The sequence below is a fragment of the Carlito syrichta genome, unplaced genomic scaffold (assembly GCF_000164805.1).
Source record: "Carlito syrichta isolate Samal-C Ts95f unplaced genomic scaffold, Tarsius_syrichta-2.0.1 Scaffold311852, whole genome shotgun sequence".
Taxonomy (NCBI): Eukaryota; Metazoa; Chordata; class Mammalia; order Primates; family Tarsiidae; genus Carlito; species Carlito syrichta.
In genome coordinates this window covers 396,976-408,573 of record NW_007255948.1, presented here as the reverse complement: position 1 = coordinate 408,573, position 11,598 = coordinate 396,976, and the positions used below count along the sequence as shown (strand labels likewise).

At 40.1% G+C, this 11,598-nt stretch overlaps 1 protein-coding gene and 1 pseudogene across 5 annotated transcripts in view; one reads left to right on the top strand and one right to left on the bottom strand.

The window, feature by feature from the left end:
- Nucleotides 1–9,309, bottom strand: part of PSMB2 (proteasome subunit beta 2) — a 40,444-nt gene extending 31,135 nt beyond the window's left edge. For 2 of the 5 annotated variants that reach the window (XM_021718136.1, XM_008069189.1), the window contains exons 1-2: nt 9,084–9,309; nt 3,607–3,729 (exon numbers count right to left, since the gene is read on the bottom strand). In XM_021718136.1, coding sequence (XP_021573811.1) covers nt 3,607–3,729; nt 9,084–9,174 — 214 coding nt within the window. In that variant the 5' untranslated portion in view covers nt 9,175–9,309. Of the gene's footprint in view, nt 1–3,602; nt 3,730–9,083 lie in introns of all 5 variants that reach the window. The other 3 variants (XM_021718139.1, XM_021718135.1, XM_021718137.1) reach the window with 3 other exon arrangements.
- Nucleotides 189–1,606, top strand: LOC103271705 (annotated as a pseudogene).
- Nucleotides 9,310–11,598: the final 2,289 nt, after the last annotated feature.

Here is an 11,598-nt window from a genome sequence, read left to right as displayed (position 1 = left end):
AAAAAAAAAAAAAAAGTTGTAATGCCAACAAAGGTACAACCCAGAAGAATGGCGTCAGGAGTACATTTACTGATGCATTCACTTTGGAACTCACTACCCCTGTAAAATGGGATGGGTGCCAAAAGGCACAAGAATAATCCACAACTTTGTGAACCAAAGAGGAAATGACACTTTGGAAAGATGCAGCAATGTGGTTAAGTTATTGGTTACATTTCAAACACCAATGTCAGATCAGGTGAGATCTAGATTAAAATTCAAACAAATATTTATCAAACAGCTACTATGCTTCCAAGTCTATGCTGGGTGTTTTCATATTTATTATTGTATTTCTTTTTTTTTTTTTTTTTTTTGAGTTGGAACCTCACTCTGTCACCCAGACTGGAGTGCAATGGCCGCTCCCAGCCACTGCAGCCTCGACCTGCTGGCTCAGGGCGATCCTTCCGCTTCAGCCTTCCAAGTAGCTGGAACTACAGGTGCACGCTACCATGCCCAGCTAATTTTTGACTTATTGTAGAGATGAGGTCTCACCAAGTTGCCCAGGCAGGTCTCGAACCCGCGGGTTCAGGCAATCCATTCACCTCAGCCTCCCAAAGTGCTGGGACTACAGGCTGAGCCACCGAGCCTGGCTTATTACGTATTTCAACCTTACAAGTCTATTAAGTGTATATTAAATCACAATGAAAGCAACCCTGGACAAATACAAACACCATTCAATTCTCTACCTAAATCCCCAAACACCACGAATATGACCATTATTATCTTAAAGGCAGAAAAGTCTGACACCTGCCTTTTTACATATAGATTTTTCTACTTCTTTCCTTTAACTTATCTCAGTTCTTGGTCTAGCTAGGGGATTCATGGGATAACTTGCTCTTGGGAACCAGCACTATGAAGGTTGGGCTGCAAGATTGGCCCATCCATCCTCAACAGCAACCTGGCCAATTTAGGGGCTGAGTGCCTCTGGATGCTTGACTCTGAGGCCAATTATCTGCACCTGGATATAATGGAAGGGCATTTTGTTCCCATCACCACCTTTGGTCACCCTGTGGCAGAAACCCTTCAAAAGCAGCTAGGCAAGGCCTCTTCCTCTGATACGCTCATGAGAGTGTCAAGGCTGGAATAGTGGTAAAGCCAATGGCTGGAGGAGGAGACAATCAGTACACCTTTCGTCTCGAGGCTGCTGAGAATCAAGGGGCTTTGATTAAAAACATCTGAGAGAATGGGATGAAGGCTGGCCTTGTCATCAAACTAGAGTATTTGGCAGCATGGGCTAATCAAATAAACATGGCCTTGGTTATGACAGTGGAAACTAGGTTTGGAGGGCAGAAATTCATGGACGATATGATGCCAAAGGTTCACGGGCTGAGAACCCAGTTCCCATCTCTGGATATAGAGGTTGATGGTGGCATAGGTCCTGACTCTGTCCATAAGTGTGCAGAGGCAAGAGCTAAAATGATTGTATCTGACAGTGCTATTATGAAGAGTGAAGACCCCAGATCTGTGATCAATCTATTAATAAATGTTTGCTCAGAAGCTGCCCAGAAACATTTTCTTGATCGATGAAACCACAAGAAGCCCAGTGTTTCTGCTCATGAAATCTCCTTTTTCCTGGGAAACAGGAATACTGACTAACATAAATCATATTAAAATTGAGGCAGTACTGCCTTTCTGAGCACTTTATTCATTCCAGTGATTAAAATCTACTGTGCTGTGTAGATTTTAGGTTAGAAATTGGTATGGCTGGGCACGGTGGCACAAGCCTGTAATCCCAGCATTTTGGGAGGCCGAGGCAAGAGGATCACCTGAGCCCAGGGGTTTGAAACCAGCCTGGGTAACCTGGTGAGACCTCGTCTCTACAAGAAATCAAAAAAATTAGCCGGGCGTGATAGCACATGCCTGTAGTTCCAGCTTATTGGAAGGCTGAGGCGGAAGAATTCCCTGAGCCCAGTAGTCTGAGGCTGTGATGGCTGTGAACATGCCACTGCACTCCAGTCTGGGTGACAGAGTGAGATCAGCTTCCAACTCCAAAAAAAAAAAGAGCAATTTTAACCCAATAAAATTTTGATCTATGCACTGACTTTAGACCCTAAAATCCATGTAACAAGCAACTCTTGCTCATTCTTCCCCTCTTCTAGGACAGCCACTGAAATATTACTGTACCTACTATACTTCAGGATTATTGACATACTTCACACTTCACTTGCCATGTAGGCAAAATGAGAAACCACTTAAAAAAAAAAGCAAAATTCTTGAAATATTCTATACTTGCTTAAACCTAAGTAATATGTGCTTTACACTTCTGGATGACAGTGACTGAGCCTTGTTCATCTTTGAATTCTCTGCAGTGTTAAGTAGAATGCTTACCATAGTTGTAAGCAATTCAAAAATATTTATGGAATTGAATTAAAAAACTATATGAGCAGACAGCAGACACTCTTGCTGCTTTCCTGCCCATTGTGCCCTTCACAACATTATCTTCTCTTTAATAAATCTACCTCTCTTAAATCAAAAGAAAATACGAATGGTTCTTATCTAGTCATTTTAGACATGTAATTATATTCAAATTAAGTTCTCTCACAGTTCCATATTATACCAGAGCAGTGTGCAACAGTGCTATCGAATTGCAAAGTAAATAACCAGAAATAAGGTTCTCCCTGCCAGAGGACCACCATAAACTTTCCTGGATCAGAGGGCTAATGGCTAGTATGCTTTGATAGGGAACATTTCCCAGTGGATAAGAATTCATTAGCCCCAAAGAGAGCTCACAAAAGTCCTAATTATCTCTCTAAAATCCCATTTTAGAGATAACGAAAATAAAGGGCCAGAGAGGATAAGTGATTTGTCACATAGAAAATATTAAAGTCAAGTTTTACTTAGGTCTTTTGACTTTGAGATTCAAATAGTCTTTGGCTCAAATCACATCCTCTGAAATATCTAACATTTAAAAGTCTGATGTTATATCACCAACTCCACCTCCAAGATGGTGTTAGCTATTAAATTAAAATGAGATTCTAATTAAATATGATTGGTGTTCTTCTAAGAAGAAGAAATTTGGACAAAGACAGTACAGAGGGAAAATCATGTGAAGACACAGGGAGAAGATGGCCATCTACAAGACAAGGAGAGAGGTCTTAGAAATCAACCCTGTCGGCTGGGTGCAATGGCCCATGCCTATGATCCAGCACTTTGGGAGGCCGAGGTGACAGAAATGCCTGAGCCCATCAGTTCGAGACCAGCCTGGACAACTTGGTGAGACCTCACCTCTACAATTAAAAAAAAAAAAATTAATCAGGCATGGTGGTGTGTGCCTGTAGTTTCAGCTACTTGGAAGACTGAGGCAGAAGGATCACTTGGGCACAGCAGGTTGAGGGTGGGGTGGCCATAAGCGTGCCACTGCACTCCAGCCTAGGTGACAGAGTAATACTCTAATTCAAAAAAAAAAAGAAAAGAAAAGAAAAGAAATCAACCCTGTCGACACCTTGATTTCAGACTTCTAGCATCCAGAACTGTGAGAAAATACATTTCTGTTGTTTAAACCACCCAATCTGTGGTACTGTGTAATGACAGCCCTAGCAAACTAACAGTTACACTCTAAGTCTTACCTACCATTTCGCATCTTATAAAGTTGCACATTTTTCTGAATATATTCTGCAAACTGTACAGTGTCTCCAGCCTCTCCAACACATAGGAGTAAGATTTTTTCACTCATCTTAAACATCTTGTCATGATCTGCTCAAAGAAAAAAAAAAAGTGTTAGAAATTGCCTTAACAGAAATTGACTGTCATGATATATGCAACTACAAACAGGTTTATTAATTACTACAGTTGGCTCTCTGTTCCTGTGAGTTCTACATCTGTGGATCCAACTACCTGTGGATCAAAAATAGTCCAAAAAAGAAATTGAGGTATGCATCTGTTCTAAATATGTATAGATTTTTTTGCCTGTTATTTCCTAAGCAATACAATTATTAACATAACATTTATATATTAGGTATTGTAAGTAATCTAGAGATGATTTAAAATACACAGGAGTACACTCATAGGTTATATGCAAATACTACACCATGTTAAGACTTGAGCATCTGTGGATTTTGGTATCCAAGAGGGTTCTGGATCCAAATCCCCACAGATACCAAGGGACAACTGAATATTGAATAATTTTACTAATCATTGTTTTAAGAAGATTTTAATAGGCAACAGTATCAACTTCTCTTTTACTCTTCATGTTAAACCATCAGCAGCATATTTTATTAATGTCAATTTTAAATGGCAAATATATATGAAAGCTGACAATTGAAAATACAATCTAAAATACTGGCTGGGCATGTTGGCTCATGCCTGTAATCCCAGCACTTTGGGAGGCCAAGGTGGGAGGACTGCTTGAGCCCAGGTGTTCAAGACCAGCCTGGGTAACATAACAAGATCTCATCTTTACAAAAAATTAAAAAGTTAGTCAGGCATGGTGGTGCACACCTGTAATCCCAGCTATGCAGGAGGATGAAGTTGTGTGTGGTGAGTTGTGATCATTCCTCTGCACTCCAGCCTGGGCAAAAGAGTGAGATCCCAACTCAAAAAAAATAATAAAACACACACAAACACACACACACACACACACACACACAAACACACACACACACACACACACACACACACACACACAATGCAAGGAAGAGAACAACAGAGGAAACTGAAGGAAGCCAGTCAATGGCATTATGATGACAAAATCCTAAAATGTTTCTATAAATACAAGTGTTAGTTATTACACTTATACACATAAATAATATATGAAAAGGACCAATACTACAATTAAAATTAAGGAACTAGCTCAAGAAATAATATAAAATCAACTGAAAATATACATCACTTTGAAAAGTAAACCAACTCTATTTCCACAGCAAAAGAGAAAACTAAAATGACTGCCAAGGCAAAAATTCTAACAAATATTCTAACAGTAAGCTATTTAAAATACCTCACAAAATACTAATACTCAATCTTATCTAGCTGAACCAGACTCATTCAGATTAGATAGATAGATAAATATTCAGATTGCAATGATTGCCTAAAGAAGAAAATACCATATTCAGACTGCAGCTTCAGAAAAGGCCTAAATTTCCTATCTTACTCTCACTTTCACTTTTCATTTTTCAAATAGTGCTGAATAATCTTCCCTGGTAAACATGTTTCCTTTCTGAAAGCTTCTGAAATGTCAAAATCCCTTAATAGGATTTAAAGAACAAAATGCTACTGTCAAGTACTTTGTAAGTGTTTGAGAGTTGTAGATACCAATAATATGGCTTCATAGTCTTTGGTGGGGAAAAAACCACACAAGCAAAATGTACCTGCAGATAATATCAAATGCCTCAAAACTCCTAAACAAACACACTTTTATTTGTTATACAGACCACAGATTTAAAAATTGTTAGTTTGCAAACTTGTTTAGGAAAAAAAAATTCACTTTCAGATATATTACCTATGCAAAGAAAAAGGACCAGAAGAGTATATTCTAAGTACTTGCCAATGGAAAGAATATAGGCAGTTTTTATTTCCTTATCAGTATTTCCTAAAATTTCTATACTTAGCATGCATCACTTTTATAAGAAAACATTATTTAATACATTCGCATTATTTTTATAAGAAAAAAGTTGTTTTTATGGGGGGCTTGCTTACAAAGAATTTATGTCACATCTATAAGAAAGGCTAAAATTCTAGGAAGTAATCTGTTCGATTTTAAAATGAACTTAATTCAAGGTCAAAATGTTTTTTAAACATTATATCCAGTGAGTAGTGAAGAGTAATATAAAAACAAGTGATAGATACTAATAGTCCACTGAGTTGTTCAGAAAACTATCAGTGTAGCTCTTGGGAATTTCCAATCTTTGACAAAGAATTTACAAGACCCACATGCATGAAACAAATAGACAATAAAATGAACAACATCAGCATGTAATGCTGTGGAAAGTCAACTGGACCAGAAACCAGTAGACCTTGGTTATGATCTGGACTCAGCACTCTGAACTTAGGCAAATCATTTGCCTTCTCTAAGCCCCAGTTTCCAAATATGTAAAATGGTGATAACATCACTTACCCCTTCCTAACTCACAGTGAGGAAAAACCGTAACAAATTATATACATGTACAATATTATTAATTAGATATTATCTAACAGTGTTAGATAATGCAATTCAGATTATACATGCTATAGGAATTCAGAAAAGAGCGAGTTCTATGTGGGCTGGAGTACTGAGTAACTTAAAAGCAATTCTATAGAGGGCAAGAGAAAAGAGACAAGAGATGCAGCACATAACCAAACCGAGATTGTACCCCTTAACTTTAATAAGCTGGCAATCTGCCAGGCTCGGTGGCTCAGCCTGTAATCCCGTGCTTTGGGAGGCTGAGGTGAGTGGATAGCCTGAGCCCACGGGTTCGAGACCCGCCTGGGCAACTTGGCGAGACCTCATCTCTACAATAAATCAAAAATTAGCCAGGCGCAGTAGCGCGCCTGTAGTTCCAGCTACTCGGAAGGCTGAGGCGGAAGGATCGCCAGAGCACAGCAGGTCGAGGCTGCAGTGGCCAGAAGCGGCCACTGCACTCCAGTCTGGGTGACAGAGTGAGACTCCAACTCAAAAAAAAAAACAAAAAAAAAGAACGAACCCAAATCCATCTTTCATACCACAATGATCTTTCTTTTCTGTGAATACTTAGGATTTACTCTTAAAATTATTAATTTAAAAACTAACCTAATTCTAACTAGTAATACTCATTTTATCATATAAAATCATCTTGCAGTATTTGTTTCCTTTGGTATCTTAGATTCTTCTGCAGACTACATCTAATATGCTGCATCCCCTATATAAACAAGAGGTACTGTGTACATAAGTAGGCTTAAAGCACATTCTACTTTTCTTTTTTTTTCTTTCTTAAGGTAAAGTCTCACTCTGTCACTCTGACTGAAGAGCAGTGACATGATCATGGATCACTGCAGCCTCGAACTCCTACTCCTAGGCTCAGACAATCCTATCGCCTCAGCCTCCCGAGCTGGAACTACAGGCAAGCGCTATTATGCCTGGCTAATATTTTGATTTTTTTAGAGACAAAGTCTCCCTATGTTGCCCAGGTTGGTCTCAAACTCCTAGCCTCAAGCAATCCTCCCACTTCGGCCTTCCAAATTGCTGAGATTAAAGGTTTAAGTCACTGCACCTGGCCACATTCTAATTTTCAAAGTAATTTCACATATATTATTGGGATGAAACAAAAGACCTGTAAAGGTAATGACTTGGTTATTGCTCAGTCTAGACACTATTTCATGCTAAAATCACTTGCTTGGCAAAGGCCTTAGTACTGAAAATAATGAAAAAATTTACTCTCAAAACTAACTTACTCCTTGGAAAGACTGGTTTACAAACAGAACTTGTACAAACAAATCATGGAATTTCATAAAGTAATTTCACTTGAGAAATAATCCATACATAGATGTTTAACAAGTCACTTTCAGGTCCCTTTTTTCAGAAAGAATAAAGCTCAAAGTTCTTCAGAGTTCCTTCCAATATCCCAGGCGGGAGTCATAGTCTGATAATCAGATGCCTGTCGCATTACAAAAGCAATAGTGGACATTTTTTTGCATTTGTTCAGATACTTCAGGAAATCCCAGACCTAGTAATTTTTCTTTCCTTAAAAATTGTTGTCACAGATGAGTTGTCACCTACTGCCAAAGTTTTCCCTAATTTCCACAGCCAGAAAGAATCTCTTCTTTCTCTGCATTACCTGAGCAGTTTGACAGTAATTTTCATGACACATCAATTTTTAACTTTTGTTATAATTATTTGTATACATATCTAAATCTCTTACTGAGTTGTAACTTCTAAAATAGAGGCCACATCTTATTCTTCTTTGCATCTTCTCAGCACTTAGCACCACAGAAAGCACATATGTACCCAAAACCTGTTGTCAAATGAACATTAAATCATCTGAGACAAAGCATAATACTTTTTCAACAGCAGTACACCTATGATCAATCATGAAAACACATTCTTAGATTCTGCAGACCAACAACCAAATTTTTTTTAAAAAGTTATATGGGCCAGGTGCAGTTGCTCACGCCTATAATCCTCAACACTTGATCCTGCCATACTACACTCCAGCCTGGGCAACAAAATGAGATGCCGACACACACACACACACACACGTTATATATTGGGTACCTACTGTAGACAGTATAGTATAGTAGTTATGGGCTAAAGATCTGGACTCAGACTGCATAGGTTGAACCCAGGTTCTGCCAGTTGTGACCTCAAGCAAGTTTATTAACCTCTGTGTCTCGGAACTAACGCCTATGACGTAGCGATAAAATATTGCCTATCTCAAAAGGTTAAGTGAACTAATGAAAATCACCTAACGTAGCACTTGATACACAACAAGTGCTTAGCATTCTTACTATTAAGTATTTATCAAGTGCATCTGCACATAACTCATTCACTCAATCCTCCGACAAGTTTGTGAGTTTGGTATTGCTAATCTTACAGATGAGGAAATTTAAGCAAGTAAGTGACAGGGCTCCATTCTTCTAGATTTCATTAACTACTTAATTATAAGGAAAACCTGGCAGTCAGTGCCCTGAAAAATTGGAAAAGAAGGGTCGGGCTGAGCCACGGAAAGATACTGCAGCGGAAGAGAAATGCCAAGACTCGGGCACCACCTTCTTGCTTTCCCTCAGGACTCCATCAATGCCGCTTCAAATTAACTGACTTCTTTACTAGCTACAACAGGAAATTTATCAGACATTCGGAGTCTAGGGAGCCACGTGGCAAGCCGGCGCTTAAACACCTAAAAACTGAACCCCTTTAGACAATTCTCACCTAGCAAGAAGCGTCCGGCGAAGGCCAGAACAGAGCACTGACCTAGCACCCCCGGGAGAAGCGAAGGCGAAGGCCCCAGGCTTGTCTGTTCGGCTCCTCCGTTATAAAAAATAAGGGCGGGTAGGGCACACTGGGTTCCACCTGCAGACTGCTCCCCCCACCCCTCTCCAAGAACTCCCTCAGGCTGTCCCTATACCCAAGGCCCGGCCGGGCCTCCCCTGCTTCCTCTTACCGTCCTTCATCTGGACAATATTGCTGGCGGCCACTCGGTCGGAGGCGACAAGGACATAGTCAGGGCCCTGAATACCGATGAGATACTCCATGGTGACGAAAAGCTGAAAACTGCAAGTTCGACCGGCCTCGGGACTCGCCGGCTTCTCGGCCTCACCAGTGAGACAGCACCACGAAACCAAACCTGGCACGACGCCTGCCGCGCGACTGCCTCGACTCCGGCGCTCTCGGATGACGTAAAAGTGTCGCGAGAAGATGGAAAGCGGGCGCGGCGTGGGGAGCATCCCATTCCGTGCTTGCCTCTGGCACTGTCCCAGTCTCCTCCAGTGCTGGCGCTTCAGGTCACGTACCTTATGTAACGCCCAGTTTCTCTGTCTACAAATTGATATTTTCAAAGTTCGCTTGAGGATAAAGTCACGCAGTATAAGTCAAGTGCCGAGCACACGTGGGTGTCAGAAAGGAGTAGGTCCCCAGGTGGCCGTGTCCCTTCGCGCTCGGTAAAATCGCTCTAGAAAGCCCTTCCCTGCAAGCCAGGCTGGAGAAAAATTAACTTGAGAGGAACCCTACTTTCATTCTTACAAAATATTATGTTTGGATTAAAGATATAAGTATGAAAACTAAAATTATAAAAACAACGGACGAAAAAATAGAAAATGTAATCTTTGAAAGATACGTGTTTCTAAAAATAACAGAAAACTCAGAAGCAATACAGGAAAAGACATATTTGACTACATTAAGTTGCAAGTGTCTGTTTGGTGAAAGTCATAACAATGCTCAAAGATAAATGTAAATTGGGAATGTGTCAATGTATGAAATAATATTGTGAAACTTACAGAGAAAAAGTGAAATAGGTAATATCTGTAACTGAAAAAGTTTTCCTGTAAATCAATGGGGGAAAAGACAATACGTTTTTAAAATTAAGAAAAGCCATTCACAGAAGCAACAACATGAAAGGCAGATATACTTAAAGGTTGTCAATCTTGATGGTAATTAGAAAAAGTAGAAATAAGAAACAACGAAAAAGTTTGATGGTAAGATTATAAATTGTATGATCTTTTTATAGGGGACAGTTTTGATATCTATTAAAATTAAATTACATAACCTTTTAAATGTATCCAAAAAAAATACTTGCACAAATGACTCAAATATTTCTGTACAGAAATATTTAGTATTGCAGCACTGCAACAGTAATAATAACAAAAAAAATGAATTGGCTGGGCTTGGTGGCTCAGCCTGTAATCCCAGCACTTTGGGAGACCGAGATGAGTGGACTGCCCTAGCCCTCGAGTTTGAGACCGACCCGGGCAACTTGGCAAGACCTCTTCTCTACAATAAATCAAAAATTAGCAAGACTTGGTAGCAAATACCTGTAGTTCTGGCTTCTTGGAAGGTTGAGGCAAAAGGATCACCTGAGTCTAGCAGGTCAACAATGGGGTAACTGAGCATTCGTGCCACTGCACTCCAGCCTGGGCGACAGAGTAAGACTCCAACTCAAAAAAAAAAAAAAAAAAAGAGGACCAATTTACATGTGTATAAGTAGAGACACATATAAATTATGGTATACACAGTAGAATATTGCACCACCATTAAAAAGAAAAATGGGCCAGATGTAGTGGCTCACACCTGTAATCCCAGCACTTTGGGAGGCTGAGGCAGGAGGATTGCTTGAGCTCAGGAGTTCGAGACCAGCCTAGGCAACATAGTGAGACCTGGTCTCTACAAAATAATTTTAAAAATTAGCCGAGTGTGGTGGTGCTCACCTGTAGTCCTAGCTACTCAGAAGGCTAACAGGAGGGTTACCTGCAGTGAACCATGATTGTGCCACTATACTCCAGCCTGGGCAACAGAGTGAAACTCTGATTCAAAACAACAACAACAAAATAATGAAATGAATCTATAACTATGTATTCAATGCCCCAAGATATATTACTTGGAATTTTTTTTTTTTTTTTTTTTTTGAGTTGGAGTCTCACTCTGTCACCCAGACTGGAGTGCAATGGCCACTCCCGGCCACTGCAGCCTCAACCTCCTGGGCTCCAGCGATCCTTCCGCCTCAGCCTTCCACGTAGCTGGAACTACAGGCGCGTACTACCACCCCGGCTAATTTTTGATTTGTTGTAGAAGTGAGGTCTAGTCAAGTTGCCCAGGCGGGTCTCAAACCCGCGGGCTCAGGCAATCCACTCACCTCAGCCTCCCAAAGTGCTGGGATTACAGGCTGAGCCACCGAGCCCAGCCTGGAATTTTTTTTAATAGATAAAAGTCATCCCTTTATATCTTGCAGCAATTCTGATAAAAGCTGAAATATTCCATGACTAGTTTCTGACATCCACAACTTAATCTTCATACTAGCTTCTTGAGAAATGGGAAAAGAGTTGCAATTATATCTTCACAAATATGCAATTAATTTGCCTCTGCAGAAATTGTAGTATTTCAGTCTGAATGTTTCTTCCAACTCTCTGCCCATAAAGGAACATGGAACCTGAGGAGTCTGAGACAGCCTATCTGTCATGGTATCG